Here is a 25,702-nt window from a genome sequence, read left to right as displayed (position 1 = left end):
TGACGGTATTCAAATGCCACTATGGTGAGCTGCCCTTGCCCCACCCTCAACCTGTGTACCTGTCTTCACAGGCTTCTGAGGAAGAATTCCAATTGGGCTACAAAATAGAGGCAGAACAGGGGAAGTAAGTGGCTCAGTGGTAGAGTATGTGTCTTGCATGTTAAGACCCGGGTTCAAGCCATAAAATTATCAAATAACAAATACAAACTTTAGTTGGAGCCAGAACAACATGCACAGTGAGCTGGGATTTGCCTTGCATGCAGCCAACCTGGGTTCGGTTCCAGGAGTAACCACTGAATGCTATCAGTATGGCCTCAAAACAAAACAAAAAAAAACAAAATAGTGAGGCAAGGAAGAAGGGAGGGACTCTTGGCAGGCTGGACCCCTGCCTCCTTCATTCATCCTCAGACCCACAGCACACTACCCACTGTGAAGCCCCCCACTGCTTGGAAACCCACCTCACACATGCCTTTCAAACTGCTCTCTGAAAAGCAATGAAATCATCAGAGAGCCTCTCTCTCTGTCTCTCTCTCTCTGTCTCATATATACAGGGGTACAGGATGTCTCTATGGACTCAAACCCAACCACCATCTCATCCACCTCTGTATCCCTTTGTCCTTCCAGTAAGTACAGTGAGGGGGACACTGAGTCCACTTAGCTCCAGGACTGCTGTGAGAAGTAACTGGCATCACAGAGATGAGCATGGTACCAAGCAGTGGGTGCTAGTTATCCCTATAGAGTTGAGATCAAGCAGACAGGAGTCAAGACTCGGCCCGAGTGGGCCACTATGACTTTATTTCCTTGTTGGAGAAGGCAGGGTGTGAGCTTCCCCTTGGCACCTGGATTTAAGGAAGCGATGGGTTCGACCCCAGAGCATGGGGCCAAGAGAGCAGGTGACAGGAAGTTCTGAAGGCTTCCCCAGGGCAGTCCTGCTCTGGGCTGTGGGTGTGGCTGCTACTGCCCTGGGCAGTATGCCTGGCTCAAAGGGAGAATGTGGAGGTAATCACTGGTGTTCACCACAAAGGGAAGCAAGAGTCCCGAGTGAAGGAGGAGCAGGGGGTCGGGGTGTGGACCCCTACTCAGCACCTGCCCAGGATGAGAATTTTCCTAGGGCCTGGCTGTTGGGACGCTTCTCCCAAGAAGGGCCTGAGGGCCCCAGAGGCATCTCTCGATCCATTGGCCGGTCCTTTAAATGTCCATTTCAAATTGTGATTCTTCACCTGGGGAGAGTGGAGACAGAAGGTCAGGTGAGCAAGAGGAGAAATGTAGGCCCCAGATGCCTCCTGTCTGAGCTTGTGCACTGCTCTCTGGGGGAAAAAAACAGTGGGTACCCCTGGGCTCAGTGGTCTATAATTGCTTATAATACCACATGCATCCAAGAGAAAAGGCCTGGCTCCTGCCAGCCAGCCACCAAGGCACACACATATAGCACAATCACTTCCACTCAGCCGGATTAGGGAGCAGGGACACCAGAAAGGACCTGTTCCTGTCAAACCTGCAGAGACAAATGCTTGCATTCTTTCTTCCTCTCTTCAGGATGAGGCCACCTTGGGAATGACACTGACAGGAGACATCCTGGCTGCCTAGACCAGCATGTCTTTGCTAAGTCAACCCCTGCAAACACTCCTTGTGTGTGGCCAAGGACTGCAGCTTGGGGACCGTGTGATGGTGGAAAGGGACACTTAGGAAAGGTGGCACTTGAAGTCACCCTTCCTGATATGCTCAGGTCCCATTTATGGGGAAAGTTGGTACCAATGGGAGTTCTATATCTTGGGCCTAGAGTAACAGTACAGCAGGTACAGTTTTGCCTTGCATGCAACTGACCTGGGTTTGATCTCCAGTCTCATAAGGTTCCCCAAGCATTACCAGGAGTGGCTCCAGAGAGCAGAGCCAGGGGTAAGCCCTGAGCATCACTGGGTGTGGTGATTAAAATGAAAATAACAGGGGCCAAAGTGATAGCACAGCGTTTGCCTTGCACATGGCCAACACAGGCCGGACTCTGGTTTGAATCCTGGCATCCCATATGGTCCCGAGCCTGCCAGGAGTGACTTCTGAGTGCAGAGCCAGAAATAACCCCCGAGTGCCGCCGGGTGTGACCCAAAAACCAACCCAACCCAACCCAAACCAAAACAAAACAAAACAAAAAAACCCCAAAACACAACAATTAAACAAAGCAAAATAAAGTGAATTCTAAAGCCCCTCCAGAGAAAGCTTAACCTAAACCTGACACTCACCAGCACCTGTTGGCTTCCCTTCAGGGCTGCTACTTGAATGGTTCTGTCTGGCTTCTATGGCAGGCTCATCGGTGGCAGGGCTGGTCACCCCAGGAATGGAGGGCAGGTCCCGGGGAGGTGTTTTGGTTACAGGTGAGTTCCGACACTCCATCAGAAACTTCCGGTCATAGATAATCCTGGTGCCTGGAAGGGGATGGGACACAGGAAAGGTCATCCTCAACTGCTCACTATGCCTGAAGCACGGCTGCAGCTCAGTCTTGTAAAAGCTTGTAAAAAGTGGGACCAAGGAGGAAAGAAGTTGTCTGGCTTTAGGGGCTTGGTTGCAGCGCTGGGTGAGAAAACCAAGTAGACATGGCAGGACCTCCACCTGCCCTTGCAGCTCTGAGCATGTGTCCATAGCCTTCTCTGTCAAGTGCATCAATTCAACCAATAAGAGCTGGACATTACTACGTAGGGTAATCTTACCTGGCTGACAGGAGACTTTTTTTTTTTTGGGGGGGGGGGCCACACCCAGCTCAAGGCTGGATTGATTCCTGGCTCTGTACTCAGGGAATCTCTCCTGGCATGGCAGAGGGGGCCATCTGTGATGCCAGGAATGGAACTCATGTCAGATGTGCAGAAGGCAAGTAAGTGCTATCTTGCTGTGCTAGCTCTCCAGTCCTAAAGCTCTTAAATCTAAATGTGAGGCACTTAGTTCATCTGCTACTAGGAGGTAAGGTGGGGACCATATACAGTGTGCTCAGTGGTCACTCCTGAGCATAGAGCCAGGATCACTCCTTGGGCCATATGCAATGCTGGGGATCAAACCTGGGTGGGGTACTTGCAAAGCAAAAGCTTTTGCTTTGTTGTATTCTCTCTCCTGTCTCATCTAAGTTTTTTCTCCAATTGTGCCTGTTAAATTTTAACTTAAGAGTGTGTCTCTACATGCTGGGCTTAAAAGACTCCTGGCCTTTTTTTCCCCTACCCCATGGCCTTTGTTTTAAGATTGCATTTCTTGGGCTGGAGCAATAGCACAGCGGTAGGTCATTTGCCTTGCATGTGACCAACCTAGGACAAACCCAGGTTCAATTCCTGAGCGTAGAGCCAGGAGTAACCCCTGAGCACTGCCAGGTGTGGCCCCAAAACCCAAATAAATAAATAAATAAGATTGCATCCCCCCCCCCTTTTTATTTGGTTTTTGGGTCACAGCTGGCAGTACTCAGGGATTACTCCTGGCTCTGCGCTCACAAATTGCTCCTGGCAGGCACAGGGGACCATATGGGATGATTCGAACTACTGTCCCTCCTGGTTCTTCCTGGTTCCTACTGGATTGGCTGTGTGCAAGGCAAACGCCCTACTGCTGTTATTTCTCTGGCCCCCAAGATTGCATTTATTTTATTTTATTTTATTTTTTTGGTTTTTGGGTCACACCCGGCGGTAGTCAGGGGTTACTCCTGGCTGTCTGCTCAGAAATAGCTCCTGGCAGGCACGGGGGACCATATGGGACACCGGGATTCGAACCAACCACCTTTGGTCCTGGATTGGCTGCTTGCAAGGCAAACGCCGCTGCCATCATTTCTTTTTTTTTGGGGGGGGAGGGGCACACCTGGTGATGCTAAGGTGTTACTCCTTGCTATGTGCTCAGAAATCGTTCCTGGCTTGGGGGACCATATGGGACAGCTGGGGGATCTAACCGTGGTCCGGTCCATCCTAGGCTAGCACTTGCAAGGCAGACGCCTTACCACTAGCGCCATTGCTCCGGCCCCCTGATTGCATTTCTTAAACCCAGCCATCACATCACCTCTCCTCACCTCACATCACATGTCTTTCATCAAGGCTAGGACACAGATAGTTGAGCTGTATCAAGTCTTCTCATCTAAGTTTATTTTCTATACTTCCTTCCCAAGAGTCATCATGGGTGACCATGTATTATTAAAGTATTCACTATCTTCAGACCACACCCAAGTCCACCCTAGGGCAGTAGCTTGAGTGACTACTTAAAAGATTATTTACTTTTTCCTTTTGGGCCACACCCAGTGGCTCAGGAGTTACTCCTGGCTCTGTACAATTGCAGAAATTACCTCTAGTATGCTCAAAGAACTTTAGGGGATGCTGTCTGCATGCAAGCAAATAAACACCTTATTCATTGTGTTATCACTCATGTCCTCCTTTACTTTTATTTCTGGGCCACATTACTCCTGGCTCTGTACTCATAAATCACTCCTGGCAGGCTCGGGAGACCATATAGGATGCTGGAGATTGAACCTGGATTGGCTGAGTGTAAGGCAAACATCCTACAAATTGTGCTATTGCTCCACTTCTGAAAAGTAATTTCTAAAGAACAGGACATTTGGCTAGGGAGTAAAGTACATGCAAGGCCTGTGTGACACCTGGGCTCAATCCCAGGAACTAGGCAACAAACAAAAAAGATGTTCCAGGACCCTTCTGGTGGGAGAAGTGGCTCCCTCCTTCATCAGGTGACTGTGACCAGATTGAGGATGGCTCATGTCTGCTTCTAGCTTAATTCTGGTTCCCTTCGAAGCCCCAGAATAAAATACTAGTAACTTTAATACCTAATGTTTGTTGACTGCTCCATTTTTTTGGGGGGCGGTGGGAAGGCAGCACTCAGGGGTTACTCCTGGCTCTGTGTTCAGAAATCACCATCTGGCAGGCTTGGGAGTCCATATGGGATACCGGAAATCGAATCGGGTCCTGTTGTGTGTTGGCTGAGTGCAAAGCAAATACCCTACACCCGCTGTGCTATCCTCCGGCCCTGACTGCTCCTTTTCAATAAATAGGCTTCAGTTTCAAAGTCATCTGCAGGAAATGGAGTCTAGCTAGAATTTGAAAACCCTCCTTTGGGCTAGGATATAGGACAAGGGTTAAAGTGCTTGCAGTGCATGAGGTCCACCCATTAAATACCCTATACTAGAAGTGATTCCCAAGACTATTTTGGGGGCCACTGAGATAGCTCAAAGGATGGGAACACGTGCTCTGTATATGCAGAAACCCTGGAACTGCCTGGAATGACACCCATAATAAACACAGTGCTAGAAGCTGCCTCTGGATACTTCCTAGTGTGGTCTAAAGTCAAAACCAATCAACCAAAACTGACTGCATTTATCTTCATCTATCTTTCTGGAGGGTCAGGTGTATTGTAATCGAACCCATGGTCTCATACATGCAGAGATGAACTTTACCATGAGTCACATGCCCTGCTGTCATATTTTTTTTATAGCTACCATCTATTTACAGTTTTCAATATAGCAACAGTATCAAAATTCCTTGTATCATATAATAGAATGTAAGTTGTCTTTGGGCCACTCCCAGTGATGTTCAGGGCTTACTCCTGGCTCTATGCTCAGGGAGTACCTCTGGCACAGGGATTGAGCCCAAGACTAGCCATGTGCAAGGCAAGTACCTTGTTATTATCTTTCTGGCCTGCTAACCGAATCTAATTTAATATAGTGTCATTGCAATGTGATATATATGTAATAAAATATGAAACCAAATTAAGACATGATAGTCTCACAACAAATAGTAGTTCTTTCTTACTTTTTTGGAGGCCACATCTGTAGGTGCTTAGGACTTATTCTTGGGGGAAATGAATCGAAGCCAGACACATGCAAGGCAAGTGCCCTACCTTTTACACTTTCTCTGTGGCCCAAGAATAAATTACTTCTTTGTACAGGGAGAATACAAGGCATGATAAAAAATTCAGGCAGAGAAGCCAGAAATATAGTACAGTGGATAAAGTACTGGCCTTGCTTACAGCTGACCTCACTTTGATCCTGGCACTACATATAGTGCCTTGAGTACTACCAGGAGTGATTCTTGAGCAGAAAGCCAAGCACAGCCATGTGTTGCTCCTGATCAAACCTAAGAACTTGGGCAATGCCCTTTGTAAACTGTGTAGCTAAAATCTACAAGTTGTTTTGGCATTACAATACTGAACCCCACTTCTTGTTTAGCACTGGTCTCTCTATTCTCCTGGTGAGGAACTATTCTCCATTCTCCAGCTCCGAGTATGCTCCTCAGCTGGGAAGACTGGAATGCGAGAGGGCAGAGAAGGAGGAGACACAACCTCGAGATGAACCTGGCCCTGCTTACACTTGTCCTGGTCTGACATGGGCTCAATTTAGCCCTTGCTCTGCCCAGAGACAGCTCAAAGGGAAAAAAAGAAGGACCTGCCCTGCCTTGCAAAGTCGAGGCCCCAGGGCTGCCCACACAGAAATACAGGCTCCTTGAGACTGCTATAAACACCACAGCTTAAGTGTGTGAGTGCCACAACCAAGAGTCTTGTGCAATATGGTTCACCATAAGAGCCAACACAGGGAAGAGAAGGAGGAAAGAGCTCCAAAGGAGAGAAGAGCACATGCTTCATAGGCAGGAAGCCTGGGTCTCACACTCAGCGTCACATGGACCCTGGAGCACTTAAAGGAGCGACTCTCAAACAATGACCCACACCTCCAGGTGTGGCCCCCAAATCAAAATGAAATAAAGGTTGACAGAGGAAGAACACCAGACACTGACCACTGGAGTGTTTTCAGTGTGTGTGTGTGTGTGTGTGTGTGTGTGTGTGTGTGTGTGTGTGTGTGTGTGTGTGTGTGTGTGTGTGTGTGTGTGTGTGTAGAACAGGACAGTAAAGCTCAGATGTCAACTGAGAATGCCTGACCTGACCAGGGAAGGGTCCCCAGTGCCAGTGGTGACTCATTTGGCCAGCTGAGGAGGGAACAAAGGGCGTATAGCTCAATGCAGGGGGAAAGTTCATCCAGGGAAGCTATTTGGGCATGTTGATAGCATTTTCTTCCTTCCTTTCAAGAGACCCCTATCCTGCTTCAGAGAACAGTGATCCAAAGAGTCTCACTATTTCCAACAGGGAGCAAACACACCCACACAGCACTATTCCAGGCTATCAAGTAGCAACTCTTGGCTGGGAATGCTGCTGTGGAGTGTCCTGGATCTGTCTGCAGGGACAGAAGTGGACACCAGAGGCTGGCAGTTAGGGCATTTGCCTAGCCTGTAGCTGTCCCTTGCAAGGTGCTAACAGCTCACATGTGGTTTGGGTGTGTGGACTGCACTCTAGGCAGCCCCACACACCACACTGGAGGCCCATGTCCTCTATTTTAGAGATGACCCACCTCCCTTGGGTTGCTCCAAGTAAGAACATGAAAAGCTTTAGAGCATCTTAGTTGGCTTTGAGATAGCGGTTGAGACATATCCTCCCAGGTTTCTCTCAAAAGTCATGAAAACACCACAAACAAGAAAGAAATGCAGGGGCCGGAGAGTAAGGCTTTTGCCTTTCATGCAGGATGTCATTGGTTCAAATCCCGGCATCCCATATGGTCCCCCGTGCCTGCCAGGAGTAACCCCTGAGCGCTGCTGGGTATGAACCACACACACCCCTCCCCCCCCCCCAAAAAAAAAGAGATGCAGGGCCAGAAAGCTAGTCCAGTGGATAGGGTGCTTGCCTTGCCTTGCATGTTGTTAACTGGGTTCAATCCCTAGCACCCTGATGGTCACCCAAACCCTGCCAGGAGTACAGAGTCAGGAGTAACCCCTGAGCATTGCCAAAACAAACAAAAAGATGCAAACAAAAAGGCTATCTTGGAAGTAAGAGAGGCTCAAACACCTGCCAGTCACATGCAAAGACAGCAAATGAGTGCAGGAGAACAAGTCAATGACTGATGGAGCGGAGAGGAGGAAGAACAAGAGGTGGAGGTGATAGAGGCTTGCCTGGAAGTTGTAGGATTTAGAAGTCTAATGGAAAATGTTGAGGGGATAGTGTTCCTCATGCAAGGAGGGCAGGTTGGGACATTAAACTAACTTTCTGGGGCTGGAGAGATAAAACAGTAAGTAGATAGGGCACTTGCCATATAAGCTGCCAATACCGGCTTGATCGCACCATATATGTTCCCCTGAAAACTGGTCGGAGTTGATCCTTGAGTGCAGAATCAGGATAAAGCCCTGAGCAGCACCAGGTGTAGCCCCCAAACAAACAAAAAACAAAAATAAAAAGAAAGTAAAAAAAAAAGGGGCTGGAGAGATAGCATGGAGGTAAGGCATTTGCCTTTCATACAGAAGGTCATCAGTTCGAATCCCTGTGTCCCATATGGTCCCCCGTGCTTGCCAGGAGCAATTTCTGAGCATGGAGCCAGGAATAACCCCTGAGCACTGCCGGATGTGACCCAAAAACCAAAAACCAAAAAAAAAAAAAAAAAAAGTCACCATTTGCACTATGCAATGTGAATTTTCATAATACGAAGAGAAAGAAAAAAGCCTAAATTTTTGATAAAGGGGAAAAAACAGCAGGTGTATACAAAGCTCAGAAAGAATGGCATACAATTTTTCAGTGGCCAAGTTGGAAGCCAACAACAGTGGCAGCTTTCCCAAGCTAAGAGCAAATTAATTACCCAGGGTGTAAACCAAATAACCAGGTAAACGGATGAACTTTCAGAAAGTTACAGGAAAATGAATAACTCAACATTAGAAAAATCTGGGAGCTGCAGAGAATCTCATGGCAACAGCAGCATGGAAGGTTGGCCACCAAAAGTTCAAGAGAGAGGGGGAAATGTACAGATACTTCAAAAGTCTGAGTTTGTAATAAGTGTAGCGCCTCCCAATGGGGTTAGGAGCCAGTGCAGCCAGGCTCAGGGTTACTGGGTGGAGGCATGCCATTTGGGTTTGAACTCAGGGCCAACAGTCAGCTCTCTTCAGAACCCAAGAAACATTTTATTGAGCTATTAGAATGGGTGGTGGGAAGATTTATTTGAGTAAGAAAAAAAAAAAGCAATAGTTGGGGTTGGTGGGGGCAGATAAAAGATAGTGAGGTCTAATCCCGGTTCCACCTCATATATCCCTCAGTGCACCAAGGATCATTTTTATTTTTTGGATTTTTGGCAGTGCTGAGAGGACCATATGGGATGTTGGGGATGGAACCAGGGTCGGCCATGTGTGAAGGAAGTGCCCTAACTGTTGTGTTATTGCTTCGGATCGGCCCCTAAGGATCGCTTCTGAGCAGAACCAGTAATAGCCCCTGTAAATACAGTGGACATGAGCCAACACCCTTTCTCCCCAGTAAATAAATAAAAATAGGTTAGAGATTGCACGCTTTACATAAACAGGGAGCCAGACTCGATCCCTCACCACAGCTGAGTATGATTCAAAAACAAACAAAAATGGAGAACGGGGGTGGGGAAGCAATAGTACAGAGGGGAAGGCATTTGCCTTGCATGTGATTGACCCAGGTTTGATTCTTATCACCCATAAAGCTCCCCAAGCCCACCAGAAATAATTCCTGAGTGCAGAGAAATCCCTGAGCACAGCTGGAGAGAGAGAGAGAGAGAGAGAGAGAGAGAGAGAGAGAGAGAGAGAGAGAGAGAGATGAAAGAGACAGAGAGGGGAAAGAGACGAGAGAGGAAGAGAAGAGACAGAGATGAGAGAGGGGAGAAGAGGAGAGAAGAAGAGACAGAGAGAGAGAGAGAAAAGAGAGAGAGAGGAGAAAGAGATAGACAGAGGAGAGAGAGAGGGGAGAGAGAGAGGAAAGAGAGAGGGGAGAGAGAGAAAGAGAGAGAGGGAGGAAGGGAGAGAGAGAGAGAAAGAGAGAGAGAGAGAGAGAGGAGAGAGAGAGCAGATAGCAGAGGTAAGAGAAAAGGGTTGGGTCAGGAGAACAGCCAGAGCAGATCAACCTGGTAAGAGAATGACACTACAACTAAGGAACTATGGTTGTGGGTATTCTAACACTTACTTTTGTTTTTTTATTTTGGTGTTGGTCCCCTGGCAGTGCTCAGGGATGGAACCCAGGCCAGTCACATTCAAAGCCTTATCAGCTGTACTATTGCTCTGGCTCAACACCATGCTTTCTAGAGTACTGTAAACCAGTGTAACTCAGTAAACATCAAGGTCTCACAACACTAAACAACTCTTCCCATCTTGTAAACATTCTGTTTAAACAATGACAAACAAATAAAAAGCAGAAGACAGGGATCTGGGTCTTGGAACACGGAAATTTGAAGACCTTACAAGGGTCTTCAGACTATTTTGACAGGTGGTGGTTTGGGTCAAACTCAGCAGTGCTCAGAGGACTATATCTTTAAGGTGTTAGGGACTGAACCAAGGACTGAACCACATGCAAGGCAAGGACTTTAACTTCCTCTCTGGCCCAGACTTCCTTTTTGTTCCAGTGTGGGGGGGGGGGGCTGGAACTTATACAAGTTTTTTTTTTTTTTTTTTTTTTTTGGCTTTTTTTGGGCCACACCCGGCGTTGCTCAGGGGTTACTCCTGGCTGTCTGCTCAGAAATAGCTCCTGGCAGGCACAGGGGACCATATGGGACACCGGGATTCAAACCAACCACCTTTGGTGCTGGATCAGCTGTTTGCAAGGCAAACGCCACTGTGCTATCTCTCCGGGCCCGGAACTTATACAAGTTTTACAAAGACTCATGTTTGTAAAGAATGTGCTTGACCACTCGAGGCAGATCCCCAACGGGTCTTTAGAGAATTACATAAACTTCTGAGTATTTGGACATTATCTAGGCGGCAGTTCCTAAGACAGACGTGGCTTGCTCCTTGGCTCCCTTCACAATGACAGCTGGTGCTGGACACAGTGTCTGTAAACTGACACCATCTCTTCCCCACTGGCAGGAGCATTCCACATTCTTCCTTCCCTGCACTTCGACATGAGGCCTAGCAGGAACACAAGAACAGAATTCCTAGAACTGCTAGTCCCATTCCAGGGAGCAGAGTGCATTTCATAACGGGGTGGGGGAGGCGTCAGGACTGGGCACAGACACAAGCCAGCAGCTTCTGCACAAAGCACTCAGGCGAATTCAATCCAGCACTCACCAGCAGCTCTGGGTCAACTTGGAAGCACATTCACAGACATGCCTTGGTCTAACAGCACCCCCTCTTCCCAGAATGCAGGGGGCCACAGTCCTGGCCAGCAAAGTAACTTCTTAGGGAGAGTCTAGGGAAGAAAAGCCTGCTCGGTCCCTAGATTTTTTTCCACCTCTGCTCCTCCAGTTCTGCAGAGAATCAAGATCTGAATGTTTCTCTGGGGCCAGGAGCCTTATGATGTTACCAGAGTATTAAACAGGAATAACAAAGTTTCTACAGAGACAAGACACTTTAGAAGAAAACAGTTAAAATAACAATTACTAAATATATATATATATAAAACAATTACTTTTTTTTGGAAGCTCAGGCTCCATGTGATGCAAGAGCTGAACTTGAATACAAATCCTATGCTTCAGCCCCCCTCTCCAACTTCAGTACACATGAGCAGAGCAGAGTTACGCCTGGAATTCGTTGCCACCTCCCCTGAAAGGCCTCCAATATATGTCTCAGCTAACAAGGGGAGAGACCATTCTAAACTGAATTGTGTGTCCCTCCCCGCTCCTGTCTCCCCCACATTCATGTAACCATATTTGGCGATAAAGTTCTTCAAGAGGCCATCAAGTTAAAGAGATGGTTTGGGTGGAGCTTTCATCCAATATTCTGGTGTCCTTAAAAAAGAGATGGAGAGGAAGGACCATGCCTCAAAGAGGCTGAAAGAGATCAGCCGCCTGCAAATGGACAGACAAGAGTGTCAGGAGAAATCAACCTTGCTGATACTTGATCTCGAACTTGCAGCTTACAGAACTGTGAGAAAAGAAATTCCTCTTGCTTAAGCCAGGCCTTCTGAAACTTTTCCCATTTGCTACCTCATTTCACCTATATAAAGTAACCCCGGCTATATATAGGTATATAACATAGGCAAGTAAATAATTTGCTGATAATACATTCTAGAGAAATGTGGCAACTGCCTCATTTAAGAAATTGTAGCTCTGGGGCCGAAGAGATAGCATGGAGATAGTGTGTTTGCCTTGCATGCAGAAGGAAGGTGGTTCGAACCCTGGCATAACCATATTCCCCCTCCCCCACAAAGCCTGCCAGGAGCGATTTCTGAGTGTAGAGCCAGGAGTAACCCCCAAGTGCTGCTGGCTGTGACCCAAAAACCAAAAAAAAAAAAAAAAGAAACTGTGTTTAAAGGCACTGTTATCATTCATGACTGGTCTTTTTATAATACTAGAAGCAAAGTAATAAAGCCCACTGTGTCCTTTGAATTTCTTTAGAAACACATTTGCATAGTACATCCCAACTAATCTCCAGATCATTTGACTGGGAAACCCAAGAGAGTTTTGTTTATTGCCTTTTCTCCCCCCTTGGTTATCCCAGAAATGTATAGGGATCATTCCTGGTAGGACTCAGAGGATCATATGTGGTACCAGGGATCAAACTGGGATTGACTGTGTGAAAGGAAAGAGCCCTATTCGCTGTACTATAGATCCCCGAAAGTTCTGGTTTTTGTTGTTGTTTGTTTGTTTTGAGTCACACCCAGCAGCGCTCAGGGGTTACTCCAGGCTCTACGATCAGAAATCGCTCCAGGTAGGCTGGGGGACTATATGGGATGCCGGGATCGAATGCCTTACCTCCAAAGCTATCTCTTCAGTCCCTCCCGAAAGTTCTGAACCCTCCAGTCTGTGTAGGCAATCTCATTCCTACTCAATTTTGTATCACATGACTCAGAAAAGTGACTCTATTCAATTGTCAGACGTCCATCAAGGATGTTCAGATGGGCAGGGCAGGGCAGGGCAGGGCAAGTGTGTTCTACCTGGAGCTTGAAAGGGGAAAGAGGCTGGATGACAGGAAGCAGAATAGACTGTCCAGTGAACTGGTGTCACAGCAATCAGAAAGCTCTGCCTGCTGCATAAGATGGACATAAAACCTTGAGAATTGGGCCTGTGATCACCTGACTGTTTTCAGAAAAATGTGCTCTGTTCGGAAACCATCTGCCAATTCCCACTTGTGTTTTTGGCTTGATTTGCACCCTTGGCTTTGGCTCTGCTGGCCACACAACACAGTAAGAGGTGCAGTTAATTTTGTTTTCTGTTTGGGGCCACACTACTGTGCCCCAGGATCACTCCTAGCTCTGTGCTCAGGGAAATCACGTGTGTTGCAAGGTATTGAAATGGAATCATGCAGAAGCATGATAGTACTTTGCCCCACTTTTGATTTTAGGCCACACAGTGATACTTAGGACTTATCCTGGGGGGGTTCAGGGTACTATATGGGGTCAAGGGATAGAACTCAGCTTGGCTGTGTGCAAAGCGAATGTGCTACTTACTGTACTATCTCTCTGGCCCTCTCCTACCTTTTAAAGGATCATTATTTCATGTTTAGTCCTTGTAGAAAATTGTCTGAAAATGTGTCCTTAAATTCTACTAGTCCTGGCTGAATGTGTGGCTTCTCTCAGATAGATGGGTATAATACTATAGTGAGTAAGGCATTTATTTGCCTTGTATGCTGTCAACCCTTAGCACAGCCAGGAGTAAGCCCTGAGCACAGCTAGGTACGGATCGAAAGCCACCACCACCACCAACAACAACAAAAAGAGGATGTCTTTGGGATAGACTCCTAAATGGTGACCCAGAGTTCTCAAATTTCCAGTTGTCCCTAGACATGGACCAAAGTAATCTTGGACTTCACTGACCAGGGACGTCATTCTGTCATCAGATGCAGACATATGAACAACTCAGGCAAAGTCATCAAAGGATGCCCAACCAGCCAAAGAACAAAGACATAGTAGACACTTACCATTTAAGGGGCCATGTTTGAGGATGAACTGCTAATCAGTAACAGACATGCTATTCTCAGCAAGACAAGTGTCTCTGGGCAGCTGCTAAGCCTTCATCCTCTGGCCTCACATCCAAGCTCTTTCACAGAACCTTTCCAGCTTGAACACTGTATGAAGAGGTCTTTAATGCTGCCTTTGTCCCCAACACCCAAATGCCAATGGCAGAAACTCCTGCCAAGTTAACAATACTGGGTGTAAAAAAGTCGATACCTAGTATTAGTCCCAGTCTCTGAAAGCCTGGAATGGACTTGCTTAGTATGCGGGGAAAAGTCACTTTCTTCTACTTCCTGGTCTGATCTATACTGCTGATCTATACTGTTATATGAAGTACTGAAAAATAAATAAGAGGGTTCAAAGGTAGTTTCTACTCCCAGGCCATTCTTGGGTAATATAGGTCCTGTCACTGAAGGACAGAAAAGATTTCAAGTAAACTAGTGATCTTAAGAGAAGGCAGTCCAAGTTCCCACCTGGTCCAAGGCACACTTGTAGTCCTCAGCACTCACTATTGCTGCTTTGCCAATGGCCCAGCTTTACCCCTCCTCTACAATTCTCTGCAGAGACACCAATCTGACCAAAACTTCAGGTATGGCTGGTATTTGGGCTGGCATCACCAGGACTTTTTTAAATTTCTGAGTTATTGTGGACACCCTCCACCCTTCTCCTACCTCAGAAGCCCTCGCAGCCAAAACCACATCCCACAAATGCTACAGTAATAGCCATAGTGCTAGGAATTCCTAAACTATGCAGACAGCTAATTTGTTTCCTTCCTTCTCTTTCCTTTTATTAATAATTTCACACCCACTTACCTGGAAACTCACGTATTATGATCAACTATGTTAACTATGATACATGGTCCTTGAATAAAGTAAATTATATTATATTAAAACAAACAAATAAGGGGGCCAAAGCCATAGAACAGCAGGTGAGACGCTTACCTTGCACTGAGTTTGGTCACCGGCATCCCACCCCCCCCCCCAGCATGCCAGGAAGGCGTCCTGAACAAAGCCCCTGGAGTAGCCCCTGAGCATTGCTCAGGTGTGGTTAAAAAAAGAAAAAAACAGGGCCCTGAGAGATAGCACAGCGGTGTTTGCCTTGCAAGCAGCCAATCCAGGACCAAAGGTGGTTGGTTCAAATCCCGATGTCCCATATGGTCCCCGTGCCTGCCAGGAACTATTTCTGAGCAGACAGCCAGGAGTAACCCCTGAGCACCGCCGGGTGTGGCCCAAAAAGCAAAAAAAAAAAGAAAAAAAAAAAAAGAAAAAAAACCAAACAAATAAATAAGAAAAAAAAAAGATTTCAAGGATATCATAAAGGTGGCTCAGACCCAAGCCCTGTGGCCTGGAAGCTAAGCTACCCTGGGAGGCTTCCATTTTACATTCTTTTCAACCCTTCTCCCCTTTCTCTATGTCTCTGGCACTGAATTGTAGCGGTACAAAGATTAGAAAAATGTCTTGAGGGGTTGGCGCGGTGGCCTAGAGGTTGGGAATCTGCCTTGTCTTGAAAGAATAGTCTCTTTAGGGGCCAATGCAATGTGGGGAGGGTGCTTGTCTTGCACAGCTGACCCAGGTTCAACCCCGGCATCCTATATAGTCCTCAAGGCCTGTCAGGAAATGATCTCTGAGGGCAGAGTCAAGGGTAAGCAAGAGTTAATGAGTGTGGCCCCAAAACAAAATTTTTTCATCTAAGGCAGGGCTGTATAAGGGATTTCGCTTACCAAATATTCGCAATAAAAAAATCACATTAGGGCCGGGCGGTGGCGCTAGAGGTAAGGTGCCTGCCTTGCCTGCGCTAACCTTGGATGGACCGCGGTTCGATCCCCCGGTGTCCCATATGGTCCCCCAAGCCAGGAGCGACTTCTGAGCACATAGCCAGGAGTAACCCCTGAGCGTCACCGGGTGTGACCCAAAAACCAAAAAAAAAATAAATAAATAAATAAATCGCATTAAACATTTGCATACCCTGAACGGAACTGCTCGGGGTATGTGAATGTTTAATGCGATTTTTTTCTTACTAATGTGATTTTTATTGTGATTATTCGGTAAGCGAATAATCATGAATACTGCGATATTTGAAGGCCGGCCGCGGGCCACAAAATGTTCTAAGGAGGGCCGCAAATGGCCCGAAGCCACGAGTTTGAGACCCTGATCAAAGGGAACAAATATGTAAGAAAATGATAATGGAGATATAATACTGGCATGAATCTTATTTTTTTTTTTTTTTTTTTTTTTTTTTTTTTGGTTTTTGGGCCACACCCTGTGACGCTCAGGGGTTACTCCTGGCTATGCGCTCAGAAGTTGCTCCTGGCTTCTTGGGGGACCATATGGGACGCCGGGGGATCGAACCGCGGTCCGTCCTAGGCTAGCGCAGGCAAGGCAGGCACCTTACCTCCAGCGCCACCGCCCGGCCCCTGCATGAATCTTAGTAAAAAATAATGGTAATAATTTCTTTCATTTGTTTGAATACACAAAAATCTACACATACAAACACACCATTTACCTTAAAATCTTTCACCTTGGGGCCGGGCGGTGGCGCTGGAGGTAAGGTGCCTGCCTTACCTGCGCTAGCCTAGGAGACGGACCGCGGTTCGATCCCCCGGTGTCCCATATGGTCCCCCAAGCCAGGAGCGACTTCTGAGCGCATAGCCAGGAGTAACCCCTGAGCGTTACCGGGTGTGGCCCAAAAACCAAAAAAAAAAAAAAAAAAAAAAAAATCTTTCACCTTGGTGGAGCCAGAATGATAGCACAGTGGGTAGGGCATTTGCTTTGCATGTGGCTGACATGGGATTGATCTTTGACATCCTAATATGGTCCCCTGAGTACTGCCAGGAGTTATTCTTGTGAGAGCATGGATAAACTATTAATTACTGCTAGACATGAGCCAAAAATCAAAAGTGAAACGAAAAAGAAAAAAGTCCAGACCCAGATGGGTTTACGGGACAGAAAAATATTTATTCAGGGACCAGAGTGATAGTACAGTGGGTAGAGATTTGCCTTGCACATGGCTAACCAAGGCTCAATCACCAACATCCCATAAGGTCCCCACACACTACCAGGAGTAATTCCTTCCTCAGTTCAGAGCCAGAAGTAACACCTGTGCACCACCAGGTGTGTCCCCCCACAAAAACTAACAAACAAAAACTAAATTTCTTCAAAAGGATGTCTGCACACTATTAATCGCAGAACTCAGTGCAATAGCTAAGAGTTGGAATCAACCTAGATGTGGTACATATATGCAATGGATTACTACACAGCTCTAAGGAATGGTGCAATTTGCTGCAACATGAATGGAAATGGAAGATATCACGGCAAATGCAGCCAAAAAAGGATAAATACAGGCTATCATATATATATGTATATCCACATACATACATGTATATGTACTGTATTTGCCAGTGTATAAGACGACTCGGTGTATAAGACGACCCCCTAATTTTGCAGTTAAAACATAGGTTTAGGCCTACATTCGCTGTATCAGACAGAGCGTTCCTGTGCTGCAACTGTATGTACCACAGTGAGCCAATCACAACAAGCAAAGGTTCAAAGGTTAGACTGTAATAGACTTCCTCTCTGACTCTCGCCAACCTGAGCAGGCTTTTGACAGTGTAGATTCCGGTCCAGAACATTGTCTAATTTGCATGCATAAAAAGCCTGCTTGGATTGGCTGAGTTAGAGAGGCGGTCCGAGCAGCCTTGCAGTGAATGGTGCAGGATCGAGTTGGAAAATTCGTTTTGTGGCAATATTCAGACAATTTTCGTTTAGCGGCATATTGAAACATTTTTCGGGATATACTCTGCGTATAAGACGACCCCCGATTTTCGGCTGTCTTTTTTTTGTTTCAAAAGTCGTCTTATACGCCGGCAAATATGGTATATGCATATACACACATATATATTATTTAGAACTGTATGAGGGAATGCGATGGTTTAAGTGGGGGTTATCTAGAACACTCCTGGCCTCAGAGTATAGTGAAAAGGAAAGAAATAGAGTGGAGGAGAAAGACAATGTGAAAAAACGAATAACAGGGGCCAAAGGAACTCAAGTGCATTGGTGGTGTTAAGAAAGAACAGAAGGGGCCAGAGTGATAGCACAGCAGTAGGATATTTGCTTTGCACGCAGCTGATCCAGGTCCTGGGTTTGATCCCCAGCATCCCATATGGTCCCCCGAGCCAGGAGCGATTTCTAAGCACATAGCCAGAAGTAATCCCTGACTGTCACAGTGTGTGGCCCCACGCCCAAAAAAGAAAGAACAGAATTAAATTACCCAAGCCAGAGTCCATAACAATGAAATGATGAGACTAAAACTCTAACAACCAAATTAAAAAACTAGCCTGTTATGATGGCAGGCTGCGGTGTGGGTGGTGGTTTGGGATGGACTCTGGGAGCATTGGTGGAGAGAAGCAACACTAGCGGTGGGATTGGTACTGAAACATTGTATGTCTAAATCTCAACCATGAATAACCTTTTAAATCACAATGCTTTAAATAAAAATATTTAAAAAAATTAAGTTTTGGGGGCCGGAGAGATAGCATGGAGGTAAGGCATTTGCCTTTCATGCAGGAGGTCACAGTTCAAATCCCGGCGTCCCATAAGGTCCCCCGTGCCTGCCAGGAGCAGTTTCTGAGCCTGGAGCCAGGAATAACCCCTGAGCACTGCCGGGTGTGATCAAAAAAAAAAAAAAAAAACCACACACACACACACACACACACACACACACACCAATTACCTTTTGGCATAGAGATAAGAAAAAGAAACCCAAAACCAACCACCCCCCAAAATACAAACTTTCACCTTAGAAGGGGCAAAGAGAGTACAAAGGTTAAGATACATATTTTACATACGGCCAATACTGACACAGCTGGGTGTAGGCCCAAAACCATGACCAACAAAATAGATGTCTTGGGATTAGACTCTTGAATGGTGACCCAGAGTGCTCTCAAACTTACATCTCCAGGACCAAAGCACTCCTCGGGTACTCTGAGAAATCACAGGCGTTGCATCCTGCAGCCATGTTGGCTTAGAATCTTTGGGAGAGGTCCCAGTGTTGAGCATCCCATGGGAGTCCCCCACCAAATAAAACAACTTTCAGATTGGAGAATCAGCCTTGGTCAATATTGCCTCTCTTAACTACTTTTTCTGGACTCCACAAAATAAGTTGGGGGGGGTGGGGTTTGGGTCACACCTGGCATCGTTCAAGGGCTACTCCTGGTTCTACACTCAGAAATGGCTCCTGGCAGGCTCGGGCGACCATATGGGATGCCGGGATTTGAACCACCGTCCTTCTGCATGCAAGGCAAACGCATTACCTTCATGCTATCTCTCCAACTCCAAAATAAAGTAATTTTTAAAAATCTATCAAAAAGGGATAAAGTGGGGCTGGAGAGATAGCATGGAGGCAAGGCATTTGCCTTTCATGCAGAAGGACGGTGGTTCGAATCCCAGCATCCCATAAGGTCCCCCTGTGCCTGCCAGGGGGCGATTTCTGAGCATAGAACCAGAAGTAGGGCCCGGAGAGATAGCACAGCGGTGTTTGCCTTGCAAGCAGCTGATCCAGGACCAAAGGTGGTTGGTTCGAATCCCGGTGGACCATATGGTCCCCCGTGCCTGCCAGGAACTATTTCTGAGCAGACAGTCAGGAGTAACCCCTGAGCATTGCCAGGTGTGGCCCAAAAACCAAAAAAAAAAAAAAAAAAGGGCTAAAGTGATAGCACAGTGAGTAGGCATTTGCTTGGCAAGGAGCTGACCTAGGCTCAATCCAAACATCCAATATGGACCCCCTCCCCCAAGCCTGCCAGGAGTAACTCCTTGAGTGCCCCTGAGTGACCCCTCTCCTTTGATCCATTCTTGAGAGCCAGGAGTAACTCCTGCCCAACACCAATAGGTGTGGTCTCAAAAAACAAAAACTATTTAAAAACAAAACAAAAACCACTTCCCATAACTGTGCAGATGAGTGAGTTCTTTCCTCTTCGTCAACCTCTGTCCCTTTGTTTTTTTTTTTGTTTTTATTTTTTTTTTTTGTCCCTTTGTTTTTGTACCACAAAAACAAACGAAAATGCTCAGGGGTAACTCCTGGCTCTGTACCCTGGTATTACTCTGGATGGTGCTGGGGAATCATATGGGACGTTGGACATCAATCCGGGTCAGCAGGGTGCAAGGCAATTGCCCTGGCCCCATTTGTCCCTTGACTGACAAGCCTGTTGAGCAACAGCTGCAACAGATCTTCTAGTTTGGTGATACCCCATGTTGCAAATTTTTCTTAAATTCTACAGACTCCTACCTTCAGATAAGTTGCTCAGCCCTGAGGATTTACACCCACGGAGAGACAATGGAATGGAGACAGCTGACCTCTTTAATCAATAGCTCTTGGCACTTCTAGCAATTACATCCTAACACTCAATAAAACTTTCCAGGCCCTAATTTATTTCTTTTTATTTTGGGTTTTTTTGGTGTGGCCACACCCGGTGATGCTCAGGGGTTACTCCTGGCTATGTGCTCAGAAATCACTCCTGGTTTGGGGGGGACCATATGGAATGCCCGGGGATCGAACCAAGGGGCCCATCCTAGGCTGGCGCTTGCAAGGCAGAAGCCTTACCTCTAGCACCACCACTCTGGCCCCTACGTAGTTTATTTTTATTTTTATTTGGGAGGGGGTTTGGGTCACATCCAGCAGTGCTCAGGGGTTACTCCTGGCCTTACGCTCAGAAATCGCTCCTGGCAGCCACGGGTCACCATATGGGATGCCAGGATTCAAACCACCATCCTTCTTGCATGCAAGGCAAACGCCTTACCTCCATGCTATCTCTCCGGCCCTTTTTTTTAAAATTTTTGAGCTACATCCAGAGATGTTCAGGATTTACTCCTGGAGATACTGGGGATCTAAATCAGGACTGCATGCAGTCGTCGACCTGATTTAGATCCCTGTATGCCCAGGAGTAAAAGCACCCTAACCAATGTCCTATCCACTATCTCTCAAACCTCCAGACACTAGTTTATTTTTTGAAACAGATTTTAAAATATTATCTGGTGGGCCCGGAGAGATAGCACAGCGGCGTTTGCCTTGCAAGCAGCCGATCCAGGACCAAAGGTTGTTGGTTCGAATCCCGGTGTCCCATATGGTCCCCTGTGCCTGCCAGGAGCTATTTCTGAGCAGATAGCCAGGAGTAACCTCTGAGCATCGCCGGGTGTGGCCCAAAAACCAAAAAAAAAAAAAAAAAAAAAAAAATATATATATATATATATATATATACATATATATATTATCTAGTGGGCACATCAGGCAATGCTTCGGGGTTACTCCAGGCTCTGCACTCAGGAATTACTCCTGGTGGTGTTCAGAGGACTATTTGAGGACTATTTGGCTTCATGCAAGGAACCTGCTGTGCCATCACTCTAACCCCCACCAGACACTACTTTAAAGGCCAATTCAGAAAAGCTTCCTGTGATAGAAACATCTTTTGCCAGAAGATACCTCTATTGTCTGAGTATCCGGAGTGGCATTTAAACCAATTTCTGGGGAAGCTAAGTAGACAAAAAGAATCTCAGTCACCACTCTCAACCAGAATCTACACCTAAATGGGAAAAAAAGGCAACTAAATGAAAATCCCAGATAGTTTCTGCAGGAATGACCTTTGCTCTTTATATCCAGCTTCTCTGCAAATGCACAGAAGCTAAAGTGAAGGGGGTTTGGAAGAAGTCCTCAGAGCAAGTCTTGATTAACTGAGACAAATGGGCTTCATGAGCTCTGCTTGCAGTGCAGGACATCCCAGAAAAGAAAGGGCTGGCTGGCTTCTGGTTCTTGGAACTGTTGTTTTCATAAGGCAAAGTTACACTCTGATGTATAAGTCCCTTCCCATGTCCTACACCTTTAAGGAGAAAATTTGTTGCAATCTAAAAAAAAAAAAAATTTCTGGGGCCAAAACAATAGTACAAGTAGGGTGCTTGTCGGGCACACAGTTGACCAGGGATTTATCCCTGGCATTCCCATATGTTCCCCCCTCCCCCATCAATGCTGAGTGATCACTGAATGCAGAACCAGAAGTCAGCCCTAAGCACAGTTGGGTGTAGCCCAAAAACCAAAAAAGAAAAAAAAAAAAAATCCCTCAATAAGAGGGTTCCTAAAAGCAGAGTTCCAGTTTATGCTTGGGAACCCATTCTAGCAACAAAGGGTGTAGATAAAGGCTAACCTAATTTTCAAACCTGACTCAGTGTCTACCCTAAACAGAAAATGCAGACTTAGAAATCCACTTTTAAAGAAACCCCAAAATTCTCAGGAAAGGTCCTAGTAGACATATTATGACAAAGAACAAGAAGGCCTACAAAAGACCCAGCTGCAAAAAAGGAATTTCAGTGAAAAAGAGGAAGAAAATGATAAAGCTAAAGCATTTGTCTTGCAAGGTGCTGACTTCAGCACCACATGGGTTAATGTCACACACCCTAGGGCCTGGGCAGCACCTTGTCCTACAGTAGTACCACACCCAGCAATGAAGAGCTGTGGAGCTCTGGTCAGGACCTCCAGAACATTATTTGGGCAATATCCCAACCCTCCTATCAGAGATCACTCTTGGAGATCTCACTTGGGAGATATCCCAACCCAACCCTCCCATCTCCAATAACGTAATAGTTTTGTGTGTGTGTGTGTGTGTGTGTGTGTGTTTTAAACTTGTAATTTCTGTGATCCACTTGTTGGATCATTTTTTAACAGGGAAGAAAACTTTTCTCCCCCACTGGGCTTGATGACTCTTCTTTCTCAGTCTGGGAAAACATGACAGTGGACAGGTAAGGGAGGGGAATGACAGAGCAAGACCATCTAACTCCCACGAACAGTCCAGTCCTAGCTCTGCTTGTTCTGGGCCTTGCTGGTGGGAGTCCAGGGATCTGGCTGTGCTGCGCGTGCTGGGATAGTTGCCTAAAGAAACTAAGTAGAAGGGCCCGAGAGACAAGACAGCAAAAGGGCAGACGGAGGTTCGAATCCCGGCATCCCATACATATGGTTCCTCCCCCACCATGCCTGCTAGGAGTGATTCCTGAGCGCAGAGCCAGGAGTAACCCCTGAACGCTGCCGGGTGTGACCCTAAAACAGAAAGAGAAAGAAAAGGAAAGAAGGAAGAAAGGAAGGGAGAAAGGAAGAAAAAGAAAGCAAGAGAAAGAAAGAAGGAAAGAAAGAAAAGCAAGCAAGAGAAAAGAAAGAAAAGAAAAAAGCAAGCAAGCGAAAAGAAAAGGAAGAGGGCCCGGAGAGATAGTACAGCGGCGTTTGCCTTGCAAGCAGCCAATCCAGGACCAAAGGTGGTTGGTTCGAATCCCGGTGTCCCATATGGTCCCTCGTGCCTGCCAGGAGCTATTTCTGAGCAGACAGCCAGGAGTCACCCCTGAGCACCACCGGGTGTGGCCCAAAAACCAAAAAAAAAAAAAAAAAAAAAAAAAAAAAGAAAAGGAAGAAAGGAAAGAAAGAAAAAGAAAGAAGGAAAGAAAGAGAGAAAAAGAAAGAGGGAAGGAAGGAAAGTAGGAAAGAGAAGAAAAAAGAAAGGAAGAAAAAGAAAGAAAGGAAAAGAAAAGAAAAGAAAAGAAAAGAAAAGAAAAGAAAAGAAAAGAAAAGAAAAGAAAAGAAAAGAAAAGAAAAGAAAAGGAAAGAAAAGAAAGACTAAGTACGTGGCCTCGGACGCGCCACAAGGGAAGGGCTGCCAAGCAAACCCGGGATCGGGGTACGATGAGATCAGCAAACGGCTCCAGAAGTTGCGAGAGGAGGCGGAGCCGAGGCCAGAGGGAAGGAGGCAAAAAGGCGAGGCAGCGGAGAGCACTGGGAGGGATGTCGTCGTGCAAACCGGCGCGCAGGTTTCATCAGCGCCCAGAGCGCGGCTTCGTCCCGTGCCGGGCGTGCGGAACTCCGGGTTCCCCAAGGCGGCAGGAAGCCGAGCCCGGGGCGCCCAACTCCGCTCCTTCCTCTTCCACACCCGGCACACGTGAAGCGGTTTGTTTGTTTTCTTGGTCACATCCGGCCGTGCTCACGCCGCTCACGCCGGACGGCACTCAGGGGGATCACTCCCGCTGGGGTGCCAGGGACCCCCTAGGGGTGTCGGGGATCGAGTCGAGGAGGGGCCCTAAGCACGATCGCTCCGGCCCCACGTGGAAGGTGTTTTCTTTATCTTTCTCCTCTCCGCCAACTCGCGTCCCTCAGGGGGGACAGAGCCAACCAAGCTAAACCAGGGGACACACTTGGAGTGGGGAGCCCCGGTGTATCTGGCACGCGGGTTCGATCTCCGGCGCCACGTAGAGCCCCAGATTTCCCCCCTCAACCCCGAGTCTGCCAGGAATGACCCGAGTGCAGATCCCTGAGCACACCCCTAAGTATCCTGGGGTGTGAACCCCAACATAAAAACACACAAACCGGGGGGTACCCTCAGAGCCATTTATATCCCCCAAATAAAGAACTCCCTCCCTAGGTTTAGTCCCCGAAAACCCCGCTGGCCAGGCCTCCCCGTCCGCCAGCCGGGGGCCACCCCTTAGTCGCCCTGGAACTAGCCCCCCAGACCCCCACAACAAGTAGTGGAGACAATCCGGGGGAAAGGGCGGATCTGCTGGGGGGGCAACTCAGGAGCCTCAGAGGGAAGGATTCCACAGGGCAGCGGTGTGTGCAGACCAGAAAAGGGGGGCCCCTCTGGGACCCTCGCTGCACCCCCAAAACCCAACCAGGCCCTGCCCTGTCTGCTCTGCCCTGTCCAGGCAGGCGGGGGTCCTGATCTACCTACCTCCGGGAGTGGTGCTGAAGAGCGTGCCGCCCGGGGTGGTGCTGTAGTCCCCAGGCGGCAGCTGCACGCCGTCGCCGAGGACCACCCGACGAGTGGCGGGGATGGCCCGGCTCGGGGTCTGGCTGCACCCGCTGCCCCCCGACATGCTTGCAGGCTCGTAGCGCTCGGCTTTGCACAACTAGCGTGCTGGCCCTTTGGGCCGCGCCAGCCCCGCCCCGCCCCGCCCGCAACTTCCGCCTCCCGGCGCGCTGCCCCCTGGGAGTTGTAGTTCCCGCCCGCCACCAGCGTGGCTCTTTTGGGCCCCTCCAGCTGACTCCGCCCCGCTTAGCCCCGCCCCCAGCCGCTTCTTCCGCCCTCCCCGGCGCGCTGCCCCCTGGGAGTTGTAGTTCTCGTTGCGCCGCGCTCCAGCCCGCTCGCCATCCCCCAGGGCTTCTGCGGGCACGTAGGGTTCCTTTCCGAACGCTCCCAGGATCCGACACCATCTGAGCCCGGGTGTCTGTAGCGCCCCATTGTGGCCATTCTTGTAGCTCCCCCACGGCCTCTCCCGGCCACGCTGGCAGGAATGGATGGGGTGGGGCGCGGTGGGGTGGGTTTGGGGCACTTCTCGGTTCTTGGCGGTAACCCGTCGGCCGGTGACTTTTTGCATTGGGACGTCAGGCAGGTTGTTCAAGGCCTGGCCTTGAATGCGAAAGTGAAGATTGATCAGTCCCTTCCTCCCTCCCTCCCTCCCTCCCTCCCTCCCTCCTTGAGTGCATACCCAGTCAGCAGTCAGCCTTGAGCACTTCAGGGTGTGGCCCCCAAACAAAACACAAACATGCTCTTCCATCTGAGACTTTTTCAAGCTTCACACTCCAGGCAGGAATCTTGCAATGACATATTGATTTCAATGATTGTTGGTTTTATTTCTGTGTCTACTTGTGGTTAGTCAGCCTCAACGTTTTGCCCCTGTACCTACAATCCTATTTTGTCGAGGTGCCATCTCTATTCTAACCTTGCTTACCTGAGTCTGAGTCATGCCAGGCTGAATGGGTACTGTGTACTGTGCTATACACATGCTATACGGATCTTTTGTTGCAT

General features: G+C 47.7%; 1 protein-coding gene and 1 non-coding gene across 2 annotated transcripts; both read right to left on the bottom strand.

The window, feature by feature from the left end:
• Positions 1-763: 763 nt before the first annotated feature.
• On the bottom strand, positions 764-24,811 carry EIF4EBP1 (eukaryotic translation initiation factor 4E binding protein 1). Its single transcript, XM_049771902.1, has 3 exons — positions 24,626-24,811; positions 2,235-2,417; positions 764-1,220 (listed from the first exon to the last, which is right to left on the bottom strand). Exons 1-3 carry the CDS (start codon positions 24,768-24,770, stop codon positions 1,189-1,191), a joined length of 360 nt encoding a protein of 119 aa, XP_049627859.1. The 5' UTR covers positions 24,771-24,811; the 3' UTR covers positions 764-1,188.
• On the bottom strand, positions 3,118-3,236 carry LOC126008037 (small Cajal body-specific RNA 1). The gene has a single exon (XR_007495462.1). It is a non-coding gene; the product is annotated as a small Cajal body-specific RNA 1 (non-coding RNA).
• Positions 24,812-25,702: the final 891 nt, after the last annotated feature.

The sequence above is a fragment of the Suncus etruscus genome, chromosome 4 (genome assembly GCF_024139225.1).
Source record: "Suncus etruscus isolate mSunEtr1 chromosome 4, mSunEtr1.pri.cur, whole genome shotgun sequence".
NCBI lineage: Eukaryota > Metazoa > Chordata > Mammalia > Eulipotyphla > Soricidae > Suncus > Suncus etruscus.
Note: the sequence above shows the minus strand (reverse complement) of the source record. Positions and strands in the feature narration are given on the sequence as shown.